The sequence below is a fragment of the Parus major genome, chromosome 4 (genome assembly GCF_001522545.3).
Source record: "Parus major isolate Abel chromosome 4, Parus_major1.1, whole genome shotgun sequence".
In the NCBI taxonomy this organism is placed as follows: Eukaryota; Metazoa; Chordata; class Aves; order Passeriformes; family Paridae; genus Parus; species Parus major.
Window position 1 is genome coordinate 31,798,484 of NC_031771.1, and position 26,860 is coordinate 31,825,343.

A 26,860-nucleotide genomic window follows, 5' to 3' on the forward strand; every position below is an offset into this window, starting at 1 on the left:
CTATCCTGAACATAGAGAATATACTGTATACTGCAAATTGCAGGGGTGGATTATCCCCAGCCTGCTGTAGATAAGCTCTCCTTCCAGTAACAATTCAGCCTTTATCCGGTTTCTACACATCATGTTCTTTTTTTCTTGACAAAAGAAACACTCTCCATACAAGATTTTTTGATGGATGTAAAACTTGTATACCATTGTTTGTTTGTTTGTTTTTGTTGGTTTGGGGGTTTGTTTTTGTTGGTTTGGGGTTTTTTTGTGTTTGGTGTGTTTTGTTTGGTTTTTGTTTGTTTGTTTTCTTAGGGAACTTTACATTTGCCAGAAATGTCAGTTACTAAGAGCACTGAAAAAAATAATGAATAAAATTCAGGAATCAAGTAGATTTGTCCATGTTTAACATTTTTTAAAAGAAAAAGGTTCAGAGGTTCAGGGAGTATTCAAGCTAACATTTACCTCCTAATTTTCACAGTGTAGCTGCTAAACCAGAAAAGAAGGATACATGAAGACCATGCATTTATCAGAGATCCTGCTATTTTCCCAAAACCAGGTATCTGGCTTCTGCTCCAGGCTGGCTTTCTGTAGCACAACGATCATTAGCCATGATTTTTTAAGCTGAACCTGCAACTTCAACTGATCTTTTCTCTATTTTCCTTCTATATGGATAATGCTTTTTTGGTTTTCTCTCCCTAGTAGATAAAAGAAGAAAGAATGTGTCTCTCTTTCCATCTAACATGAAAAAGAGGAACATTTATTGTCTCTAGCCATAGTCTTTTCCTTTATACTGCTCACAGACTGGAGATTTTCATACAAAATTGCCTGAATTTGGACTCCAGCGACTGTCATTGCGTAATACCACACTGCATCACTCAGATTATAATTATCTTATACAAGTGGGTAACATCTCTGCAGAGTGTGCAGTGTTTACATAGCACAGTTTATTTCTGTTCACTGAATCATTGTTGAATGTGAGGACGCATTTCATAAACAATTATTCTGCTCTAATAGTAACAAGTAACACATTTGCTTTACAGACACCTCAGCGAAGCACTCCTGTCAACATGAATTGTCTGTCATGTGCTTTAAAATGTTTTGAAAAAAAATATGGCATGCCATCTGGCTCCCAAGCACTCATTAAATCCATTGGAATATGAGTGTTTAAGGAAGCTAACGTCACATGATGCCCACAAGAAGAAAGAAAAGAAAAGAAAAAAGAAAAAAAAAGAAAGAAAAGAAAAAAGAAAAGAAAAGAAAAAAGAAGAGAAAAGAGAAAAGAGAAAAGAGAAAAGAGAAGAGAAAAGAAAAGAAAAGGAGAAAAAGGATATTTAGAGATGATACAAAAAAGAAAAAAAGGATGTGCTTACAATTTAATTTCCTACAGCTAAGATTATGCCAGCCATTTCAGAGAATAGAGAGAGATGACAGCTTCTGTTCCCAGGAGTTTTTGGTCCAAAATTACTTTCCATGTGACATGAAGAAGGAGAAAAAAATCCAGCAGGGGAATGGAATGTTAACACCATAGAATATTTAGGTTCCTCAGGGGAAGGGTGCCCCCATGAACTGAGAATCAGAGGGCATGGTACAAGTTTCTTTTAAGACTTGCCAAATCACTTCGTTTTTCCCCTCCAAATGTCAGGTCACCCATCTTTAATTTAGGCTGATGACTGTGAGCTTCCCATATTGGCACAGCCCTAGGCAAACTCTCCTACTACATACTTACTGTCATCTTCTGGGGAAGCACTTTTAGGCCCTAAAGTAGAAAGAGGACTGCACCTGCAAAAAGTGAATTGCTGGATAGATACAGGATTTAAATCCCATCTGGAAAGGCATTCTCTTTTATTAGAGGAGGTGTTAATAATTTTGTTCTTGGGAAACTTAAAAGGATGTAGATTAGGAAAGGTTGGGGTAGTTTCCAAAAAGATATAAGTGTTTAAGATTTTCAAAAATCCCAAAACAACCCAGGTTTGATACCAACTGTGTATTTCATATAATTTTTCAAATAAATTAATTGAAGTTTACTAAAAACAGCCAGGCTGTTATTTGCTGGAATATGCAAGCACTTTGCAAAAACAGAAGCTGTTTTTTTGTGGTACTGTGCATTTATGTTCAAAAGCTGTTAAATATATGTAAATAAACAATCTGATAAATGTTAAGCAATTCTACTTATGACATGTTGGTCCACTGCCTGATGACATTGATGCAAGAGAAAAGAACAAGCTGCAGTCCTGCAGAAAAGAGCCCAGGGAGTAAAGGGAAGGAGCACAAGAGATAACCAAAAGGGGATAAGAAGAAAAAAACAAGAAAGGCCTCATCCAGAAGACAGCAGGACACCATCTACTGAATGACATGTCGACTAATGGTAGGTCAATTTCCTCCATTGTAAGAACTGGGTAATGTACTTACTGACCTTATCCAGCCTCTCTGCATTTTCTCAACTCAATGCATAGCTATTTTTAGCAGCAGTACTCTGCAAAATGTTTTATAACTCATTTTGGCTGTAAAGCTGCATCCAGTTGCAACATCCTTCATAGCTTTAACTGTTTCTTTGAATTCACAGAACTAATCTTGGAGCTGTGGGATTTTGTCGGCCATGGATTCCTGAATTAGGGGAATCGGCTAAGCCTCTGATGGAGGGAACCAAGAATGAAGAGATAGAGCCTATTGAATCCCAGGGAAGGATCAAGCTTTTAAAGCAATAGAAGCTAATATTTTCAGGATATTTTTTATTTGCACCCTACAGACATACATTTTGTGAAACTATGAGGAAATTTGAGTCTTGTTTTCTTTTTTTTCTGAGATATAACCAAAGTAATTTTAAAGATCCAGGCCTGACTGGATGGGGCTTTGAGCCAACCTGGTCTCGTGGAAGATATCCATGCCTGTAGCAGGAAGTTGGATCTAAGGTCCTTTCCAAACCATTCTATGATCCTGTGACTCACAAACTTACCTAGCTGAAGATGCTTCTTCTTGTTGTTCAAAATAATTGATTACTTCATATAGTTTGTGCTGCCAGGTAGATTACAAATGTCCAGCCATATGTTCTCCTGTTACCCAAATAAAGTCCCCTGAAACCTGAACAAGACATTCTACAGCTAATCTGTACATCAGCAGAGGGCCTGCATGAACAGAAGTGCCTGCATGGTTGAGAAGGTTTCTAAATGAGGACAAAAGATGCTAATTAATGAAGCTGGAAATCTTTGTGTTTTTAGCTCAGTTTTCTCTGAAAGCTCTCTGAGAATGACAGACTCCTTTACCATTAGCAGTGTTTTCATAGCTCTCATTGTAACAGGTAGGAAAGACAGCAACAGCCAAACCACCTCATCCCAGTCTCACCTCTGAAATGTTTGCAGAGATTTTGCCAAACTAATTGATGCTCTTTCTGTATACTGCATGAAACTACATGTTTATATCCCAAATATAAAAGAAAGATCTCTCATGGAAGCTTCCAGACCCCTACTTTATTTCCTACTTCCTATTCCCCCCACCCACAAGCTTGTGAACATAAAATAATCCTGAATCTCATTCCAAGATTTTTTATGTCCCCATCTTTTACACTCACTGGATGGCAATCTGTCCTCCACCAAAGTGCAGACAGCACCACTGGTCTGTCTCAAGAACCAGCCAGTTATTGATGTTTTCAGGCTGGCCATCTCAATAACACTCCAGCACTTGCTAAACACTGTTCTTCACAAAGCCAGATGAGATTAAAAGGGTAAGTACTGCAATTCCCATTTAGTCTGATCAGGTAAAAATTGCTTCTCTTTTTTTTTGTTTGGGTTTTTTAATTTATTTTTTTTAATTTTTTTTAGTACAATGGAAAAGTATCTCCAATTAGAATATAGAGAACACACCCAAGCTCTCCAAAGCACTGTACTTTTCTATCCTATGTGTTACAGTATCCAAGAAATCAATTTCAGGCTTGAAATGTCAATTTCATTTATTTTTGCTGAATCAGAAAAACATAAATAACTTCTCTTTGTAAGTAACATTGTTTTTTTTCTTTTCTTAGAACCACACCATTATATTTCCAAGATGGTCCAGAGACAAAAACCCACTAGGATTCAGTAAAATGCCTCATCAGACATTTAAGGTCACGTTTAAATCTACTCTTGTTACGCAAAGCTTTTGTTCTTTTTTGTTTGTTTTGTTTGTTTTTGGATTTTTTTTGTTTAGTAACACTCCAATGCACTTAATCCTTTATGAAATGAAGGCCTAGGAGGATAAGTGGTGCATGTGAAAAAGACAGAAAAGGAGGTGGTTGGGCATAACATCAGGGTACATTATAATTAGCCACTAGACATGCTAGTTTTAACTATAAAAAAGTAATTTAAAGTTATAAGCAAGACATTACATTCATGCCTTAGGGACCTCATTTATATTTGGAATTACTATTTCAGCATCTAATATCTCTTCCAAAAGCATTCTATTGTGTTACCAAATATAGCTGAAACACAACATAGGCCAGCTATATAAGCTTTTGTAAAGTTGTCCATAGTGCCTTTAGTTACAAAAACATGGGCTTTCTATTTGTGTCTTTTGCAATGCCAGACAGAAATAAGTTTTTAATAACAAACATTAACCAGATGTTGACCAGAATCTAATATGTGCCCTTGAAAAAAACCTATTTCCTTAAAAATATTGCTTTTGACAAGATTGCAATAAAGAAAACATGCAGACAGGTACATGACATATCTTCAGGCACACACAAATAACTCAGAGTTCCAGCCTCTGATGGCAGTATCTGATGATAAAGAGGCTCAAAATTACAGGTTTTTCCCCAAACTAGATCTTGCATTTGACAAAAGCTACTTCTTGTACTTAGATTTAGCTGTTACTCGATAGAAACAGGGCTGTGGGCTAATTAAATCTTAGCTGCACAAGTACACTATTACTGTCAGCTATAAGACTGTGATACTTTGTACTCAAAACCAAACCTGTTACACTGGCAAAAAGTACGAAGAGAACAGATGGAACAATTCCCACATCATCTCCTTCATCAGTACCACATAACACAGAGTCCATACAACAAAGGTTTGCCAGCATAAACACACCCCAGCACTGAGACACATCCTCCTGATTGACCATTTCTCATCAGCATGACCTCTGAAGAGACATGACAGCTCCTCACAGCAGTTTGTGCCATCAGCCCCAGCTGTGCCAGCACTTGGGGGCTCTGGTAACACAGTTGTCAGCAAAGCCTCCCTAGACATGAAACCAGCTTAGTTCTGTTGTGGTCCTCATCTTCTAACATCCAAACACTTGGTCACATCTGCTTACAACAAACCTCCCTGAACTACTGTGGGAGAGGAGTTAGCATCATTTACAATGGAATAGCGTATTGTAAAATAAAAACTCCAAAATAGCTGTGGTCGGACCAGACAATGTTTCACTGATCTCTGTAATTACTGGGCTGTTTCTCCTCCCACCCACTCCCCACTGGCACATTCACTGCTGACATGTCAGCCTTTACAAAGAGAACTGTGTATCTTTCCCAGTCTCAGAAACTGATGCTCAAGCCTGCTGATCCTGTGCTGAGAACAGTGCATGGTGTTGAGAAATATCATCTACAGAATTTTATATTTTAGTAGTTAACTTTTCTTTGATCATCTCAGTTTTCACTAACACTGGCAAATCAGATAAACAAAATTACAAGAGCACTGTTGTGTTTTGCCACTGTGGCCAAATTTTATCTGCATTTGACACTAAGTTATGTGGATTTCCTTAACAAGGAGTATTCTGGGTAAGGTAAAGAACAAATGAGAAATACATCTGCCATTTTCTTAAGAACAGCTATGGCAGACCTCCAAACAGTGATATGGATATCCAAACAGTGGCATGTACAACTGGACTTCAAATTTGGTCCTGAACCAGTCTCTGGTTCTTTAGGCAGAATTCCAAGGCCATCTTATTCTTGCTCTCTTTTTCCTGTTTATTGCAAAATAAAATAAAAATGTTATTTATTCTCAACAGACACTCTCTAGCTTTCTGAGAATTTTATGTCTGTGGCAGATACAACCCATTCAGTATTAAGAAATACACATTTGGTGCAAGTATTCAATCACTGAATGCCTAGGCAGGATGATTTTTTTAATTTTTAAAATGCTTATCTCTTAGCATGTGCTCTTATCTTTCATGAAAATGCTGATCTTTACATAGCCCAGTAGTACATCATTTTAAAAAACTATTAAACTTTATCCTTGTAAAAAAGCTATATTGTGTATCACAGATTTTAAATTACTGAATGCAAAGAATTTCAGTGACTGCAGGGGCATATAGTTACTTGTGTACTATAAACTTAGAAGCTGGATAGCAGTGTACAGTAATGCTTTGATAAGCAAGAAAATAAGGAGATTTTCCTGATCTGTGTGTATTCAAAAGACACCCTAAGATTGCCTATCAGAGGAGTGGAGAGAAATTCTTTGAACTGTAAACTTTTTAGAGCTAACATTCTTCAGCTTATTCAGAAGTTCAACCAGCTGAAATAAGAAATTTGACCTAGGGCACGTCCCTTGTTGTGGAGAACAAAGTCGATGACCACTTTAAAGTTATCCTGCTGCTGACTCATCTCCTCTCCCAAGCATTTGCAGATACACCATGAGAAAATACAGCAGCAACTAACCACAAAAGATTTTGGGACTAGCAGCTGTTAGCCAACCAAAGCTTACTATGTAATTGTGGATCTGGAAATTTATACGTTTGGTTGAAAACTGAGCAAGCCTTCTATGCTTTACAGTGCTGCTAAAAGGCGTCATCTTTGATCTAGTGCCTCAGCTGTACCAGTGGGACAAATGTTTTTGAGAGAAGCATAACACAGCCAGAATAGCTCTGTATTTTCCAAGTATGAAAATCATCCAGCTCAGTTTCTTTCAAACATATTCATTCCTTTAGGGCAGATATTTTCCTTCACTATTTAACAGTAGGGGGCATATTCAGTGTATGCCAGCAAAGTTTAATGAAATCAATGAAGTAGCACTGATTTGGAGTAATTGAGAATCCAACCATGTGTTCTAATGCCAAAGAATCTGGATATTTCTAAGGGCTTATGTTGCTTTCCTTTCTGGGAAGGGGGGGAAAGGGAAGGGGGAGCTTTAGGGGAGTCAGGAATTAAAGTCCATTTGCTTTGTGAAATGGGGTTCTATCTAAGGTAGCAGAGACAAGAAAACACCTGCACAGATATTTTAAAACCCTGACATTTTTCCTTCTGCCTTTGTAGTGTATTTGAAGTGCATTTGTATTTTTGTATTTTGTCTTGATGTGCCAGCCAAATTTCCACTCTCTGCACTGCTGTACAGGCTGTTCTCACTACTCTGAAATGAGAATGTAGTTAGTGTTTGGACATCCTGTGAACTGGTTTTGATCTGAATGACTACTAGATGCAAACATCAGAAGGCTTCTGGGCCATGTAACCTGAACCATGTGGGCACTAGAGTTGGGTGCACAGTGCAGCCAAGCACTATTCATTTACATGTGCTAAGGGGAATTTTAAAGAGCTTGTTAGAACTGTGAATAATTGAAATCTGGGGCTAATGTCACTGTGTCTAAATTTTCTTTACTCCACTGAGTAGGAACAGTAGAGCAGTTAAGAACTGATTTTGCCACTTTTTAGCAAAATAGTACAGCTGAGAGAAAAGAGTATAGTTGAAACAACATAGATAATAGTTTCTGAGATCCGCTAACATTATGTAGAGTGCAACCACTCTGATTTGATAGGCATACATGAAATACTCATTATGTAACATTTTGAATGGCTTTTGCACATTGCAGATTGGGTATTAGCAAATTCATTTTGTTTTGCTCCTTTCACCAGGATGATTCTGAACAAAGTGCTCTCTTCAGCTGCTAAAATAGATCAGCTAAGTCTCTCTCCCAAAGAAGGTGGGCTTGAGGAGACTCCTCCTAGAAGGGTTTAGATGTTGATGATCCTACTTGGAGGCAGATCTAATCCATCAGAATACATTTCAAACTCACAAAAACCAGTCAGCCTTCACTTTGAAAGCAAGTTTTACACCATGTACCTCAGAAGCACAGGAATCGTCAATTGGCAAAGGAGGAAACAGATGCAAAAAGGTGACACCTCAAGTTTTCAAGAGCAGGTGCTTACCTCAAGGTTGCCAACAAGTTTGTCTCCCAGAAAGTAAGAGCTGTTTGGATGACACTGTGGAAGAAGAATGCATTGCATTTCCCAAGAGATTCAGTCCTACAATGTTTGTGTTACTGCATAAAATACATAGAAAGTGGACACTACTCCTGTTTATTAATGCAAACCAGCAACTAAATTCAGAAATACAGACGCTTAGTTTTGGATTTCAAATGTATTTGACAGAACAGCAGTTGTTCTAGACATGAGGACCAAACAAATACAAGCTTAAGAGACTGGATAAAGACAGAAGGCTGCATCTTCATCCTTAGACATCCAAGTTCTTCTCAGGTCTTTTCACAGAGCTTGACTCTAATAACTAAGGTAAGATCACCATGTTAGTTAAGATTCAGGTCCCATATACAGATCTTCCAAATCCTTTTTCTAATTTTCTCCCACATCTAATGTCCATGTTCTCATCATTCATCATGAGCATTCTCAGCTCTTTTGTTCCCGTATACAAATACTGCAAGTATGCAAATAAAAAAGCATTACCATTAGTAGTGTTGTTGTTGTTGTTATTCAAAAGAGTTATGACACTGGTTTTGTTCAAATCAAACTTCAAATCTGCTTAAGATTTACCATTATTAACCAAGTGCAGGGAATGAGCACCTGAGCATGATTTGAGAAGTATACGTATTGCAGAAGCATAGTAGGAATCCAAAAAAATTTGGTGTATCCTACAGAAAGCAGTGATGCCACAATTGTGTACACATATGAAAGACTACACTGTAGGAGCTTTAGTAATGGCAGACACAAATCTTTTTAACTAGACAAGTGGATTCTTGTGTTTCATTGAGGTCAATGTGCACCTTTAAACATATTTGCTTAAAGCTACTTGGAAAGAACAAGCCAGATATAATATTTTGTCAGCTCTCTAAAAAAAGCCAAAATGGTCAGAAGCCATATTTTTAAGCCTATGCAAAACTATCATAATTGTCATTACTGCTATATGGCAGAGGTAATGAAGTGAGGGTGACCAGGATTTCATGTACCTTTGGCAAGCCAAATGTTAACAACATTATTAGAATTACTCAATAATTACAGTGCAAAACAAGCAAACAAACAAAAAAGACAACCCAAAGAAATAATCTTACTTTGGCTACACAGCCATGTTTGTGTGTACTTTTCTTCTACGGATGCACTGATGTCAGACCACAGTTCTGAAAAAAAAAATAAAAATAAATCTTTCTTTTCTATACACTCCATTTCTACAAATTGTATTGCCTTCCCCCCTCCCCTCACCCCGTTAATTAAGGAAGGTTAGACAAGATGCTCCTTCTTTCAGAGAGCACCCACTGCTGCACCATTCACTGCTAGTACAATTTAGGTTCTCCTTGTCAGTCTTAACTAACACTGAGCTTATTCACAGTAGCAGCAACATTTACCAAGTCTCAAACATTTGCAAACACTTTTAGGTTTAATTTCCATTTTCCCAGAGGCCACGTGTATATAGCAGACATGTAACCACACGCAAATCAAAGTCTCCTTGTTAGCCAGTTGCTGCCTGACTGCTGTGCACAGAAAACTTCTTCAGGCAAACGAGTCTCTTGCCAACCAACACTTCTGCCCACAGTGGAAGTTCAGACAGATGCTTCAACCTCTCCCAATATATCCACAGCAGGTCCATTACCCCAGACACTTCTTCCTCTAGGGAAAGCAGTTTGTAACTATTGTGCACCTGATATTCTGTTGTTGAGACTGTTGTTCCATCATGAACAAACTGAGATGGAGTTAGCTACTCTTTTCTGAAGTTACTCACTGAAATAAGGAGTTGGGAAAAGATCAGCCAGGTTCTCAGTTCTCTCTAGTTTTTGCATTATAGTCATCATTCCAAGCTTCTTATATTATGCAATCCAAACACTTTTTCTCTGTGAGCAGAAATACCCTCCTAGGAATTTGGAAATTAAGTTCTGGGAATTTTATTGGCAAATTCTTTACAAGTAATTTATATTTAATGTTTGCATACACTATTTGCTGTAACTGTTTGCTAAGAAAATATTTATTAGGATCAGAAGTTTAACATAATAAATCAAACACTTAACATTCACTGGACTTCAAACATAGATATAAAATACCTTACAAAATTTTTTTTTATGGAATTACACAAAGCAAATGCACAGGGTTTATCTGTTTCTACACTGAATTAATCCCAAGCCAAAACCAAAAATAACCCCAAAAGATCACAAAAAAAGGCATGATAAACTGCATTTTTGTCATTGTTGCACTGCTATGTAATAAGCCCTTTTTACAAACGTTTACTCAATGTTAAAAAAATCAATTAAAAATGTATTCCATCTAACAGAACTATTGGATTAACAGCTGATTTTTAACTGACTTTACATCATTAAATTCTATTAATAGAGGTACTTTAGTCACTTAGTTTAAAATATGGAGAGTAGAGATAGAAAAAAATTAACCTTTAGTAGTCTTTAATATAAAATGCACTAAATTTTCCAAAATAAGATTACGACACACTAGTGCCAATTTATGCTGACGAAAGCTGATATCAGCTTCTTTCTAACTAAAATTAATTTCACAAAACCTTTATATATTACATGAATATTCAAGTAAACTATTTAAAAGATTTTAAAATGCAAAAACTGAATGATACAGTGTTTAAGAGAGATGGTTAATTTGGGAATGTTGTCATGTCCAACTATATATATATATATATTTTATTTTTAAGACCATCACAATACTACCTGATATTGCAAGAAATCTCTGTAATTAACATTTGATGTTTTTCAATGTATAACTTTAAGAAAATTATAAGGATTTAACAGATCACTGTACTGTGCGACACTGAATCACCTTACTGGCTTCCCTTTGTAAAGTGCTGAGCAACAGCCAAATTAGATCAGATTTAAATGGAGATGATGGTGTCAGTGTCTTACAAAAAAAAAAAACACCAATAAACTGCTATAATCAAATAATAAAATAAAAAAACAAGTTCAGTTGAGTAGCGCGTGTTCACCAGTGTCAAATCTCTAAAAAAACCCTGAAAGACTAACAACATACTTCTTGCAAGCTGCATTCTTTCTATCCATCAGCTGCAAGGACAATAAAAAAAATTACTAATGATTCAAACACTGGACACCTTCTCTGGTTGAAGGCGAGTTACTCACTAGTTTTGGTCAAGTGGCTTTTGGGAAACTTTCAGAGCAAAATAACCAGCAACAGGAAACTGGAATGGAAAATGCCAATCATGCACAGTTACATTACTGCAGGAATTGAGTAACACATGCAAGACAAAGAAAAAGTCAGAACATAGCAAAGTAGCAATGGTTAAGAAGTTAGTAAAGTTTTCACAGTGTTTCATACAGCCTTTTACTTTAACACAAGTGCATCACTTACCACCACTACTGCTCAGACATTTTAAAACATCTCTTGGCCATGCAGATCATTTTGAGAAGAAAACAGCAAATTACACGTCTTAGGCATTTTTAGACATTAAGTACAACTTATAATTTTATTTTTATATTCAGTCTTATCAAACAGATGTTTTCAAGTTATAGTCATTCTATATGTTGGGCTTTAACATTCCTTCCAATTTTGTTGGATCCTGAGCGCTAAATGCCCAAAGAACTGGCCAAATACACAAAGCTAAGCTTTGCTCAAATAGCCAAGTTATTACATGAACAGAAGGTACAGGGGATTTCTTGTTGGCACTCCTAAATTTCTTCTTTCCTATCCTTGAGATGATCCTAACCTTGAGATGGTTTTGTTCAGTTGTTCACATAAATCTTTGCCTCCTGGAAACATTACTCTACTTAGGTGATTCATGAAGAAGTAAAACTAGACTCACGAACACCACTGACATTTTTTTTTTCTCTGTCCAAAGAAGAAAATACACATCTTTTCCCCATTTGGCAAATTCTATTTGACGCCACATCACCACCACTCAACATTAACTCATACAAGAGACTTACTCTACTGTCAGACACAGCAGGGGAAAAATGTCCAGAGGATAAATGGGAGGCTCTTTATCAGATATAATTGCTTGCTCATAAGGAGAGAATCCAGCTTCCCCTTTGTTATTCTTTCATAAATTAATAATTTGTTAAAATCATAGTCACAAGAATTTTAGCTATTACACAAAATTCAAGTTTAAAAAAAAAAAACCCAAGAATAAATTAGTTACAGCCTTGTAAACAATTGCTCATTTATGTAACATACTTGGGGAAAAAAATTCCTCTATATAATAAATCAGACAGTACAAGGCACACATCACACTTAAGAATTCAAAGTGATAAAACCAGCAGATGCCTTCATCTCCTTTGTTCGCTGGTGTAATTGTGCTATAGACACTGTAAAAATATGTAGACTTTTGTTTACATTACAGTCATTTGAAAATATTTCATGACTGTGCTTTTTCTGGCAAAATATTTGTGCTATTTTACAGTACAGTATAATTTGGAGCTCTTGGAATGGATCTTCTCAAATGTTCTCTACAAAGCTGCCAGGGAAAAGGCCAGTCTTTCCATTTCGTTGCAGAGTGCCTTTGAACCAGCCATCCTCACGTTTTTTGTGTACAAAAACAATGTCACCTTCCTTAAGTTCAAGTTCTGCTTCGCTCTGAGGAGGATAGGATACCACAACCCTGTACCTGTGTAGGAAAAAAAACCACCTTCATTTAAGTTCTTTTTTTTTGCCCCCTTCCCCCCCCACCCCTTTTTCTTAACCCAATACTTTAAAAAATATTTTATGTACCTGCTGAAGATTATGAACACAGGAAACTGTCTAGAACAGTTTGCTGAGTATGTAACAACTGAAAAGTACCTTGAACAGATAATAACAATAGCAACATAATAAATTTAAGGCAAATTCATTCATCTCCTATGATTTTTTCCCACCAAGATCCATGTTAAATACAGACAATGGTTAAATAACAAGAGAAAATTGTAAACATTTTTTCCAGTATAAATTTGCAGACTCTTTCAGTCAGTGTGATTCAAAAAGAATCAAAGCATTCATAGAAGTAGCTAGGCATAATTTTAAAAATGTATATTTAATTTTTTATTATTCCAGTGATGGCTCTTAAGGAAAGGCAAAGAACAAAAGGAAGAAACCAACAAAACCTATTAATTTGATTTGCTGTTTTAAATAATTTTCTTTTTCCTTAGAAATTCTTCAAGATAGAACATATTCCATTTATTTGGATACAGCTGCTCAACTTGCATACTACTATGTTAAAAACTATATTCAACACAACAATTTTCTTAAACACTTGGCACAAAGTGTATTTTTTGAGTCTCTCACAGTCAAATATGAGTTCCTTAAAAGAGGCTACAACTTCTCTGTTTTTAACATGCATAACACCACTCAATCTCTTCTTCCACAGTTTCAGTTCACATCAGCATAAAACTCTATTACTTCATAGATTGATAGCTATTATCTTAATAAGCTTAAAGTAATTTATTATTTTAATAGATTAAAATAAATGAACAATCTGATGAAAAGACAAATAACAGGATATAGTCTAGTAAAGGATGGAATGCTAATTATAGCTCAATACACACATAATAAAACAAGTTAATTCTGCAATATTGAAGCAGGCAAAGATACTGTGTTATAGTAGAATGTTTTGCTTAAGAACATATGAAACAAAAATTAGTCTGTCCATACTGTTAAAAGTATTCAGAAAAGTGTAGCTGCACTTTGTAAATAAAGTCTCTTAGAAAATCTAAATATAGCAAAACATATTTGGACTTAATTAGTTGTCAAATGTTATTTATTAGTGACTTACAAGCCATGACTGTTTCAGTTATGGCAATCCCCAGATTTCAGAGCACAGCAATGATTAGATTCATGCTTCGTAAAAGCTACCAAGCCAATTACAAGATTTATTAGTGTACAGCTCCAGAATGCCCTGCATCCAACCTAGGCCTGCACTGACTTCTGCTGTGGGCAACTTGGGTTTTAATGCTGACTTAGGAAATGAGAACCAAATATTTTTAATAGACTGTAAGTTAAATTGAGACTGTAAACTGCTTGAGTTAAAAGAACAGCCTTTACTCAGGATAAGGAGTGACAACAGATAAAGAACTGCAATAAAGCTGTGAAGAACTTCTACTGTTGTTAACAAGCAGGCTGCTCCCAGGCTGAAAATTAACCAGAACACTACATAGTCTGTTAAAAAAACAAGTTTCAAGAAAGAATACCTGCCTGCCTCATCTTGCAGTCTGTCAAACACTGCCTTGTAAATGTTTGATTTGAAATATGCTTGTTTTCAGTTTCTGATTCTGTCTGTCAGTAACCTCTATGCTCCCCTGAACTGATAGACAAGTCTGTTCCCTGCTGCTGCTGCTTGCTCCCATTTTCTCTTTGCCCTCCCTAGAGGATCACCAGCTAACACAGAAACAGTTGTCTTGAGCTTCCCATACAGTGTCCAACAACCTCTGCAGTAATTCGGTACTTCTTGTTAAATTTTAGATTCCCAACTATTTTGACATTCATCTTGAAATCTAGTGCCCTGGTTTTAAAGTGCTATTTTACTGTATTTTTTAATTTTTAATGAGAAGAAACTCATCAGGTTTGCACCTGTAAATCATGTGTCCTTCTTCAAATTTTCTGCCACATTTTACAAATTCTATTTACCCAAAGAGAAGTGATCAGACCCAGACCCATCACACATTCACACAGCTGTCTACTGTCTACAGATCACCCTGGATTAGCTATGGAACAAAAACTATTTTTCCATTACTTATTTCATCATCTACAACATATTGCCAAAACTACCAATTTCATGCAAAATAAAAAGCTTATGCTTCATCTCAAAAGTTCATTGCAAGGTCCCTGAAGAAAAACCAATAATATTTACTAAGCATGACCTATGTTTTGGAAAACCATGTTAATTCCTACATATTTGAGTCTTCCAAAATGCTTCCTTGTTTGTCTTCCTATTCAGTATTGGCAAATGTTTTCGGTGACTGAAGGTCAAATTTGCGTATCTTTTGTGGTCACTTAATATTTTACATGCACCTAAACTGTACAACTATGAGGTTTTTCCTTTCTTTTATTTTTCTTTGACTGTCTTATAACATTTTCCATTAATTTTCCAAATATTATCCTAATTCTTTTTAATCAGCTAGTGACAAAATGTTACTATAAAAATAAAAGTATTTTAGCTTCCCAGAAGTAGCCAATATATTTGCCACTGGTTGTTTGCTGATATTCTTAATGTGTCTGGCTATATCCCACAGTGCTTTTGCTTTGTATTTGGGAATTTAATTTTTACTTTTAAGAGGGTGGTGGTCTGTCTTCATATTTCTCCATTCTACTTTTCATTTTTAATATTGACATTTCTCACACTTTTCAGTAACATGCAAAAGATTATATCTTTCATGTGTTTCTCCATTTCTTCGTTGCTTCTGTTTCACTGGACACAAAATACCACTTTTATTCCCAACTAGTTGTGGTTGATTTTTGGACAAGTATTTGTGGTTTTCCTGATCAACAAGTGGACAATAATACTTTCTCACATGCAGAAAATTTTAGCTGAAACACAGAAAGCTGCAATTCCTATCATTACACAAGTTAAATTAATAATTATTGCTGAGCTTCTTGATTTAGCCTTTTTTTCTTGCCCTTAGAATTTTTACTTTCCAGCTCAAGTGTGCCCTGCTATTGTGCAGATCTTGTGTCTTCTGAGTGGGTGTCTCAACTCCTACAGATCACCAACGCCCATGGAGGGCAGAGGGATTCTCAGCATTTAATTACCAGCATTAAATGGTGCCAGATGTGGTAAGGCTTGCTGCCCTATAAAGCCACAGGGAGCAGATGTTACACCAGTCATTTTGTGGTAGATGAAATTACTTAGGTCACTTTAATCACAGAACAAAATTACTGCTTTTCTTTCACTGTAACTGGATGAAAGATTCATTTTATAATTTAGGATATGCAGTGATGTGTATTTAGGTTCAACTTCAAGTCTCTAACACCACTGTGGAGTGCTGAGTAGTTTATTATTATTATGCTGTATATTTATTGTAAAATTTAAGGCTATTTAAGCAACATTTCCCTCTAAAAGAGAAAGCTCATGAAAAGAGCTTGAAGTTTTCTTTTAACTTTTATGGGAAAAGGAAACTCCTCAGATAACTAAATTCCTGTATATTCACAGCATAGCGTGTCTCACTCTGGGAATTTCCAGGAGGTGAGTCTTTCTTTGTAAAGAAAACATAATGATCTTTGGCCTTGTCAGCACTGCATCAATACAAGAAATCAGCCCAAGAAAACTAGGTTTCGGCTGGAGAATCAGAAGAAATGACTGAGCCCCTGCCCAGTCACATGAGACTGCAGAGTCTCACGTGACTGGGATTCTCCAAATTGGAATTCCACAGTTGTATTGTAATCTGTGACTAGAATTGTGAGTTATAAGAGCAGAATAATCTGAGGAGGAGATTTCTCTGTTCTTTAGCTTTTTGCTGAGCTTATCCTCATGAATATTTCCCTCCCCAACTCAAATTTTCACTGAAGGTGCCATATGACTCTTACCCACCACATCTTCCAGACTGCTGAAAACAAATCAATGCTTACAAATTACTTTGAAGATACTGAGTACAATGTAAATTTTAAGTATTATTAGTCATCACAATTTAAGAAATTCAGCCAAGGGAAATGTGCAAGGGCACATCAGCAGGAAAAAAAAAAATCAACCCTGTCCTCAAAAGGGCAAAGGGACCTCAGATGAAATTCTGTCTAAATACACTGACAAAAATTTAACAATTCTGCATGACTACCCTGAAAATTACTTTGTAGCAATGCTTCTTCAGTAGCAATTACCACTTAAATAACAGCAAGGGTAGAATGTTTTAGTATATATTATTACTAGAGCAATAAAAATATACAGCATCATTTTCTGCAAGTAGTTTTGAGAAAAAAAAATTCCACCATGGAAGTGAGAAAACTACTTTTTAGGATGACAGAAGGAGCTTTATACTAATATGCATTGGTTATGCTAGAATGAATTTAATATTATTTTCATATTCAAAGCATAAAAACATATTAATGTGCCAAACAGAATTATGATAATGTGAAAATGAATTATGTTATTCTTAAAGAAGAATCTTTCAGGTTTTATTTTCCATGTATAAGTGTAAATCTACTTCACAAATTCAGTATGAAATAGAAATCTCCTGTTAGGAAATTGTGTAGGAACAGAAATAACATTTCAAAAATATTTGAGGTATGACAGAAGTGAACTAGTAGAAAATTATATAGTGTCTGGATTTTAAGACATCGGTATAGCTTAAGATAGTGGACCTCTGGAAGTACAACAGGATGCCCACATGAGATAAGAGCATCAGAGCAAAGCCTACAATGGTCAGCTTTAATCTGTTCAGTCCTAGGGCTGTTAATACTGTAACTCTACTATTTTTTCTCTGTACACCACACAATCCTGAAGCTTCTCCGAAAGAAATCCTATGACACCCTTCATATTTCTTGTCTGCTACCAGGAAGAATAAAAGATCCTGTAGTTAGAAAACTGACACTTCCTTCACATTCTACTGAGGACTGGAAACTTGAAAAACTAAAGGTGGACACAAAAGTCACAGAGCATTTAAGGAACTGCCTGTCACTCAGAGTCCAGACAAATGTATGTTTCTCAGACTCACTTGTCAGAGCACACAGGCCACCCTAGAGCCTGTGTGGATGCACAGCCATGGGACATTCAGGCAGTAAAAAGTATCTTTGCAAAAGATAAAGAAATAAAATATTAATAAGCCTACACATAGATAGATACAGGTCTCAGTCACCATATATTTAGGTTGGCAGTTATAAACTGCTAATAAGCAGGACTAACCTGATACTTGTAAGAATATAAGGTGCTTCTGCTTTGAAAAACAGGAGGCCTCTTTTGTCTACCTCAGTTCTCATACCAAACCTGTGATCATCATATTTGAGTGTCTATTCATTCAAAAGGTTTAAAGTAACATGAAACGTAAACAAATATAAACAAGAGTATTGTTTGATAAGTAAAGAATTGTTAAAAGGTAAGTTTCATCTTGCTATAAAATCTCCGCATTTTGAAGCAGCTCTAACATACACTTCAGCTGTCGGAGCAAGGATTTTTTCCCGGTTTGCCCAAGTCTAGCTGTGTAGGATAATTTACCTTTCACACACAAGAGGCCTGGATTCATTGAGGACCGGCCCCAGTGACGAGCAAGGCTGCCGAGGCGGTGGGGCTACTGGGACAGAGGGATCCAGGGAACTGCCTTTCCGATGCTGTGTCTCCTGTGCCAGCCCAGAGGCCTCGGCGTCAGTGGCGCAGGAGCCGGGTTTGCTGTGAGCGCCTGCTGACGGCAGCTCCGGCCCCACGGCGCCTTGCAGGGTCAACTCTGCCGCGGCCTGCTCAGCCTCCAGGGTGGGCGATGCTGGAGGTGACAGTCGAGGCTTGCGCTTAGTGGATGCTCCAGAAAGTAGTTTAAGCAAACCTTTTTTTTCTTTCTGTAAACAAAAGCAGTGCCCCATTTTAGAACAAAACTCTCCCATAAAGAGTTGAATGCTTCCTTCTGATAGATGACATCGTGCTTAGAGAAGACTCAGTAAATTATGAGGACATACTTGATATTAGAAAGATAATGATGAAAATTATAAAAGAAAAAGAAAATTATTAATATTCTAAAGAGAAAAACAGCAAGTAATTTAGATCATAAACTAGCTAAGTCCCTTCACTGTGTTAGGTTAAAGTGTAATTCAAAATGAAATAGCTCTGTCCCAAAAGGTTGTCTTAGAAAAAGGTGTGAGGATTTAAGATACTCACAACAGGAATCTAAGAAGTAAAATATTTCATTAACATGGACATTTCTAGGAAGACAGAGTCACTTCAAACCAAGCAGGGAGAAAACTCTGCTCTGGAAGCTGCTGTTAAGGTAAGTTTCTTTTATTTATCCTCCTTTAGTAATGGAAGACCTTCATGATTTAACAAAAATTTGCCCTGAGGGGAATGCATTGTGTTTTGCTGCTCTGCTAAAGGGGAGGATTGTAAACATTCTTTTTGCTTGTCCAGACAAGAATACCTGAAGACTCTTACCTACCCTGAAGAAAATTATTTAAGTAGCTTTTGTGTTTCTTGTCTTATTTTTTTTTTAAGGGGTGTGGTGGTGATCTTCTTACCAGCCCTTTGACTGAGTGAATTTAGTGCTTATGAGAGGTGCCAGATTTTAAGCCCTGGAGACAAAAATAATATTTAACCATAGACAGAGAAAAGCATGAGCAATGAGAATTTTTTTTTTTGATAGCCTGGGATGTAGTGGATTTAGTGAATAAAAATCCTCAGTCCTTTTTCCAAGTCTCCAATACCTTAGAGCTATTTCAGCAAAAATCTGCTATCTAGCAAATGCCAAAGATAAAGAGAATATCAGAAAAATTAAAACAATCCACATGTATTAGCATCACTCACCTTAAACTACAAATAAGTTTTCTCTAAGGGCACCTCAGTCTGATTTCAATGTCTATGGCTAAAGTAATTTTAAAATAAAGTTCTGGACACATCCATTCAACAATTATCAACAGAAAAATAACTAAAAAGTGGCTGACATTACAGTTTAAGATAAAAATCTTCATAAACTTCACTAAGGAGTACATGTGGCTGAAGAATAATAAGGTTAAGTCTAAAACATTTGAGATGTAAAGATACTTGTCACAAGGAGAAAAAAATTTTCTAGCTACATCACAACTGTAAAACAAAATCAATTACAAAGCTTGAAGAATTTTTCTGGCAACAATATAATCACACGGCTTGGTGAACAGTGAGAATGAGTTTACACACATGGGAAATACTTCAAATAGAAGGAAGGAAAGCAGAATCATTAGAGACTCTGCTGTCCTGCATTTAAAAATATGGTTATGTGCATTCTTCCTTTGTCCAATAAACATTGCTGGTAATGTGTTTTTCATAATATCTCAGTGTGCCTGCTTAATAAGAAAGGTAACCTAAAAGAATTCTGATTTTAATTTAATTTTTGTTAGACTGAAATTTTTACATTCCTGCAACTTCATGTGGCTTTTTTATGTTGTGTTTAATCTCTTAAAAGATTGTGTGATGAAAATAGGAGAATTCAAGGGAATGGTTTTATTCTCTACCCACCTTGCCATCCTTGTCTGTTTTACTGACAGCAGCATTTCCACCAGCTGTTAAAGCACTCTCTGGAGATGCAGGAGCTCCAGGGTGAGTGTTTGCAGTCTTTCCACTGATATCTCCCTCCAGAGATGAAGCAGCAATGTTAGGAGAATTCAAAGAAGCTGCTGTACATGCCAGTGGGACGGTTGAGCGGTTCACATTCACAGCCGTGACATAAGCAGCACTATTTGGAAGCTGGGGCTGGAGCTGCTGGGAGGCAACAGAGTGGTGGGGAATGATCACAGCTGCAGGAATAAGGCATGTTGGACTTTGTGCTTGTATGGGCGTGACTGCTGCTGTAGGTCTTTCTTGACTATGTGAGGCAACTAGAATAAAAGAATGAAATGTGAGAGTTCACCTTTTTTCACAAGACACACAAAGTGAGGTACAGTTACTGTGTTACAGCTAATCAATCATAACAACTTTTCTTCTTACCTTTAAAACTTCCATTTAAACTACTATAACGACATGATACACACCACCAAATCTATTTCACCTGAATAAAGCAGTTGCATATGCTACTCTATTTGCACCAGTATGCAACAGCAGAATAACAGCACTGCAACTTCTCTGTTGTGGAGAAATCCAAGCTGCTAAGTCAAATGCTTCACAGACAGATGCAAAGTGAAGATTATACTTTAGTACCTAAGAGCTAGCTAAATACTGCCTGGAACTTGTTTTCTCCTTTTAATATGATGTGTAGTTGTCAGGATATATAAAGGAAAGTAGAAAGAAACACACCTAATAGAAGCTGCTAAAAATATAATTAGATTGTTTCCCTAAACTATTCACAAAATCCACAACAGATTTCACAGGTCTTTCAAACAATAAGCACAGTGGCAATTACTGCTATGAACACTTTCTCTGAAAAACGTAAGCTGTTGTCTCTTGGGATGTTCAAATATAGCAAGTGCATTTACTCATACCCCTGTGAATACAAGGAACATCTACACTGGAAGCTGGAGAATAGCACAGGGCTGAGTATATTAACCTGGGTTGCAGTGTAAAGCTGCACAGCACAGAAATCTGCATGAACTGACTTATGCTTTCCAAGAAGTAACACTGCTGTTAAAGTTATATGGTCAATCATATATATGCTGTTAGATCATTTCTACAGCTTGGGCATCTCTACACCACTGGGTGGTATGAAATGCAGACACCTTAACTGAACAATATGAGGCAAAATGTTGCACTCCAGTGCTGTATAACCTTCAAATACTTTGAAACTTTCTATCTATCACTTATATGCTATGTCTAATTTTTTTATAACTTCTTCTGCTGTAGCAACTCCATCCCAACTCTTCAGTAGCATGAGCAATTCAAAAGAAAGATAAGGAGATTGTAGCAAGATTTTTTCTGGTCAAAAAATATTAATGCTGGCTTTGCTCATGAGACAACATCAGTTTTCCTAGAAATAGCTGCTGTTCTTCCAAGATATGTCTATACTCACATACAATTTATGTATGACAAGCATGAAAGAGCCTTCTGGTTTTGTTTTCTTATTGCTGATGGAATTGATAGGAAAAATGCTTCAAGTCGCCCTATCTTCATGCAGATTATCCTTTAATGAAATAGGTAGAATGTATGTTTTCTTTATAGGTCCTTCCAATCAAAGGAAGCATACTTCCTCACCAAAGGTGATGTCAAACAATGTCTCACTGAGATAATTTGAAGAATGGTCCTTGAAGCCCTGAGCTAAACTGAAGCTGAAGCCCTGCACTAACCTGTGAAGCCTCACCCAAAGATTAACACTCAGCAAATGTGCTAAGGAAAGCTCAAGAGGATCATGTTTCAGATGTTTACTACGAAGTTCTCTGTAAAACATAAAGCAGCCATTATTGCTTCAGTGCTCTGGTCCTTAAAAGGGACAGATCTGTATTTGTGACTAACAGCACGCCTTTGCAAAATTCAATGTTAAGTTCTCTGTGATGAGAGTTCACCCCCTTTGAATTTTTCATTTTGGACCTGAAAAGTCAGTGGGAAGTATGTTGTCACATTTGTCAGCTGAATGGAAGTGTAAAAGCTTATTCATCTTGACAGTAGTGCAGAGATTTAGGGACAGAAAGGCCTCTGGAGTCCACAGGAGCTTTCTCCTTTGTGTTGTCACTTGCAAGCTCCTAGGCAGCTCAAAATAAGGGTTTAGAGTAGAAACCACCTGCGCCTAAGAGGCAAGAAAGTACAGATGCTTTGCTTAGTTTCTCTTACCAGTTGCCAGCAGCATCTGGTTATTTTTATTTAAAGGCAAAGAATAAAGTTGTTAGAGAGGACTAACACACCTGCTCCAGCTTCAGATCAGACTGGTGGAAGATGGGGCCAATTTAGGAAATAAAAACTAAAGACACATCCTACCTTCAAAAGCAAACCTGGTGCTGACATCTGAACATGCACAGGATGTTTTAGGAGATGCATGACTCTGAAAAGTGGGCTAATCCATGGATCTTGAAACTGTAAGAAATAACCCTTCTTATGGGGATAACAGAGCATACCATTATCATTTTTTGCTTTCTCTTTTGCTCTGCCAATAAGAATCCTTTGATTAAAAAAAACCTCTTGTGTCATGACTCTCAGTCAGGAGATCACAGACCCTAAATTCAAGGCTGGAAGCTGGAACATTTGGATAGTCTGAAATGGGAGTTTTCCTTTTTTTCTTTTTCTTTTGAGGCCCTTGAAGCAACTAGAACAGATGCAGCTCCAGTTGTGTGGTATTTTTTTAGCCTGGCAAATCCACAGAGGAGAGCATGGATTTGGTAAACAAAAACTTTTGAAAACACCACTATCAATCTTTTTGGATCTGCATTTAAAAACAAGAAGGCATGTTTCACTATGATGTGGCCTGCCCCAGACAGTAAATGACACCTTTCAGCAACACAGAGTTTTATTACATAGATCATATGGATCTTAAAGCCAGTACAGTCTTAGTGTTTCAGAGTCAGAGCTGAAAGAAGTTGCAGTCAAGGTTAGAGAACAAACTGGAATGCCTAAGGACCAGCCCTGAGCCAGAGACCTGAAAAGGAACACTAAAGGTATTCAAAGATGTTAGAAGATAATTTAAAAGTGAATGCTAAATTAGAGCAATCTGTAGCTCTTATGCAGTTAACACACAAAAAATAAGCTATGACTCAGATGTTCTTATCATTTTTATTACTATATGAATTGCATATGAGTGGGAAAGCTCAAAGAATGTCCCCATCCCAGATACTGCTGGAACAACAAAAAGAAAAAAAAGAGAAATTCCACCTGAAGTACTTGCATATAAATTCCCTATAGTGGGAGTATGTACGTACACACAGTTGCTTAGAGAAGAATAATAAAAGATCTAACAACTCAGACTTATTTCAGAAAACATTCAACTCTAAACAATGACATTAAGAAAAACTTTAAAAAACCTCAGCATGTACTTGCATAGACCCTCACGCCAGTCATTTCTCAAGATGGAGTCTACAGTTTGCCTACCACATGTAACAAGTTTTGGAGTTTTTTTACCTGTTCTAACTGCATTTCGAGCCTGGTTGACTGTCATTTGTCCCGTCACATGCATTAGGACCTTGGTTTGTGGACTGGTTTGGATATGTGCTGCAGAAACAACTGCTGTGGGAACTGTGCTGGAGCTGACTGCCACACCATTCCCCTGGAGCTTCTGGGATGTTCCACTAGCAGTGGAAGGGCTGACCATAGTCACCACTCGTCCTGTTTGGCCAGCATTAGACATGGGAACTTTTGTTTGTGATGCACTTGTCCCCGTCCTGCCAAAATTTAAAGCAAACAATAAAACACAACTGAAAAAAAAATAGCAAGTTTCTAAAACCCACAGGTCTTCTATTATGCAATTTTAGCATTTAGTACGAGAGCGGAATAATTTTGGATTTGAAGCTAGCTAAACTATTTAGACATTTGTATAATACTGCACCTTGTAACTGGAGCCACATAATTTCCAGGAAAAACACCAATCTTGCTCGTATGCATGGAAGTTCCCTTGAACCAGCCATCTTGGCAGCGTTCAAATACTAGGAACATTTCTCCTTTCCGCAGTTCCAGTTCATCTTCTTTTCGAGGAGTGTAGGGGTAGATAGCAATATACCTAAAAGACAGGAAAAGAGATGCAAGTGAAACAACTAAAGCAGTTCAAGACATCACTTGTGTTTTCTGGCACAGAGAGTTCAGTCAGAGATCAGAAGGCATGGTAGAAATGGCTGTGATAATCCATCATACCATCACAATATTAAACCAGAAGTTATGGTAATATTCAGGGGAAATAATGAGAAAAATATCTTCTGAAGAACACTTTAATGGAATGCAAAAAACTTGTAACAGGACTGTCCATTTTCTTAATGAAATTAGACATCTTACTTAAGTAGGTGTTCATCAACTACACATCTCAGCATATCCCATCTTTCTTTCCCTACACCTGCTTCTCATATCTCTTACACTTTGTGACACATCAATTTCTTTTTTATTTGGAGAGTTGGGGAGAATGGAGAAGTTCTGTTAGCTGGGAGTGAATATCACACCACATTTCAAACTGCAAAACTGGAAGCTCCAGTGCAGACTTCAGTGCAAAGAAAAAGATGTGCTACTAGAAATTTAAGTCTTTGGGTAAGGTGGTTAGCAGTTAACTTGCTGGTAAAGTTTATTTCTTTTTATGTTTTCTAAGCAACACTAAAGCATAATACAGTGCATTTGAAATCAATTTGAGAGTTCAGAAATATTTGCATTTTTTCTTTATAAAAAATTATTGGAAAAAAAAGTTAAAAAAAGCTGAAGTTCCTGTAGTTGCATCTTGGAATGTTTCTAGGGAAATTTTCAAATAGGACTGCACAGTTCTCTATTACTATAAACTGTTTCTTTCTAATAATAAGTTTTAATCATTACTGTGTTCTATTTTCTGACACATTTGAACCTGAAAAAAACATTTGAACTATACATATATATATATATATATATATATATATATATATATATATAATTGACCCAGGCCTGTGGAAAATACCATTCCAAAAAATCCTGTTTTCTCTAAAATATACTTTTCATAAGAGGCAGCCAAATAAGCAGCTTGGTAGACTATCCCCTTCTATGAAAAAGGATCCACAGTTGCTTGCAGTGCTAGTCTTTCCCACTCCCCTTGTAACCCCAGGGGCAAAAAAATGGCTTTAGAAAACATTCTTTCATCAAAATTGTCTCTTATGCACAGTAATAGCATTAACTGCATGCTTCTCCTTTCTGCATTGCATTTTTAATCCTTGCTGTCCACCCAAGAAACTTTGCAATATCTACAAAAATCCTTTAAAAGCAATATAGGTACCCAAAGCAAGCAAAAAATACACTTTAAAGGCAACATGTGGTACAGACTGGCAGCTGAAGGCTTCACCAGTACATGATATAGCAGTGATCTACAAAGCCACGCACTGAAGCCCTATGGAAAAGCAATTGATCTGCTTTCATTGATGTTCATTAACTTTCCCTTTAGTTAATTTATTCCAAATTTCATTTATATCCTCATACAGAGCAACCCTTTGTATATGGAGGATGAGAGTAAATGAGATGGGAACTTGATTAACTGCATTAGGTGCAATAATCCATAAGAACCAATGTTAAAATGCCTGACACCAAGAAACAGCCCAAATCCAGATGCACCTGCAATACAAGAAGGGTGCTTTTTTGGAGTGGGAGGACAATAAGGACAACACCAGAGCAGTCCTTATTCAAACATGTCCCATTAGATGGTTCAGCATCTCCTGAATTTTACATTTTCTTTTATCATTCTTATTCCCCAAGCTGCACACAAAGAAGTTTTCAAGAAGAAAGATGTTGCTAGCAACACATGTTAATACACCAAATATTTTCACCTGAAAGGAATGACGCACGTTTGCTTGTATTACAAGTGTGAAGACATAATGCTAACTAGCAGCTTTCTGCCTTCATTCTGAATTGCCACCCACTAATTAAGTGCACTGTAGAATCTTCAGTCAAATTTCAATTGCAACTGACACAAGTAGTCTGACAGTAAGATGTTTAACAGTCTAAATTAAATACAGCATTTTCTGTGTTTTGGCATAAGTTATTCCATATGAGAATAGCCTTTTCATACCATACATAATGGAAAACATTGAATAAATTCACTCCAGTGAAATCACACTTTTGAGTTATCCAGTATTCAGTGCTAACGTAAGGATTCATTCATCTTCTGCATGATAAATACTTTATATTTTTGAAGTGAGCTCTTTCTATGCACAGCAACAGCTGATTATATTTATGTAAGACACAAACAATGCTCAGCATGGAGCCTGTTTGGGGACATCACCCTTCTGCATGCTTTTGTTCTAAGTTGCATGCTTGGCTTTTTGGCAATTCCAGCAGAACAGAGCCAGCTGCTGTGCTAAACATACAGGTGAAGTTAGTGATCCCGTTCCATTTTTCTGACTGGAGAAAAGTTTTAATTATACTTACACACTTGGACGAGTTTGTTGTCGTAAATGTGCACCTTGATCAGTTGATCCTGATGCAGACCTTTGTATGACACTTGTAGACTGAGGTCCAGAAGTGGCCGATGCAATGATTGCAGCAGACAAGAGAGGTGGTGGCGGAAGTGGGGGATTCATACTCTGATT

The 26,860-nt window shown here is 36.8% G+C and overlaps 1 protein-coding gene and 1 long non-coding RNA gene across 4 annotated transcripts in view; one reads left to right on the plus strand and one right to left on the minus strand.

The window, feature by feature from the left end:
* Positions 1-1,179, plus strand: part of LOC107203495 — a 2,813-nt gene extending 1,634 nt beyond the window's left edge. The window contains exons 2-3 of the long non-coding RNA XR_004496940.1: positions 467-544; positions 1,029-1,179. This is a non-coding gene — a long non-coding RNA (uncharacterized LOC107203495). The remainder of the gene's footprint in view (positions 1-466; positions 545-1,028) is intronic.
* A 2,974-nt stretch (positions 1,180-4,153) lies between these two features.
* The window catches only part of SH3RF1 (SH3 domain containing ring finger 1), an 89,431-nt gene continuing 66,724 nt past the window's right edge, over positions 4,154-26,860 (minus strand). Inside the window, exons 7-13 of one of the 3 annotated variants that reach the window (XR_001520883.2) lie at positions 26,700-26,854; positions 24,163-24,333; positions 23,739-23,998; positions 20,223-20,581; positions 18,246-18,580; positions 9,229-12,740; positions 4,154-8,450 (exon numbers count right to left, since the gene is read on the minus strand). Coding sequence is in view for 1 of the 3 variants with exons in the window: in XM_015623839.3 (XP_015479325.1) it covers positions 12,572-12,740; positions 18,246-18,580; positions 20,223-20,581; positions 23,739-23,998; positions 24,163-24,333; positions 26,700-26,854 (1,449 nt within the window). In the remaining 2 variants the exon portion in view is untranslated. Of the gene's footprint in view, positions 12,741-18,245; positions 18,581-20,222; positions 20,582-23,738; positions 23,999-24,162; positions 24,334-26,699; positions 26,855-26,860 lie in introns of all 3 variants that reach the window. The other 2 variants (XR_001520880.2, XM_015623839.3) reach the window with 2 other exon arrangements.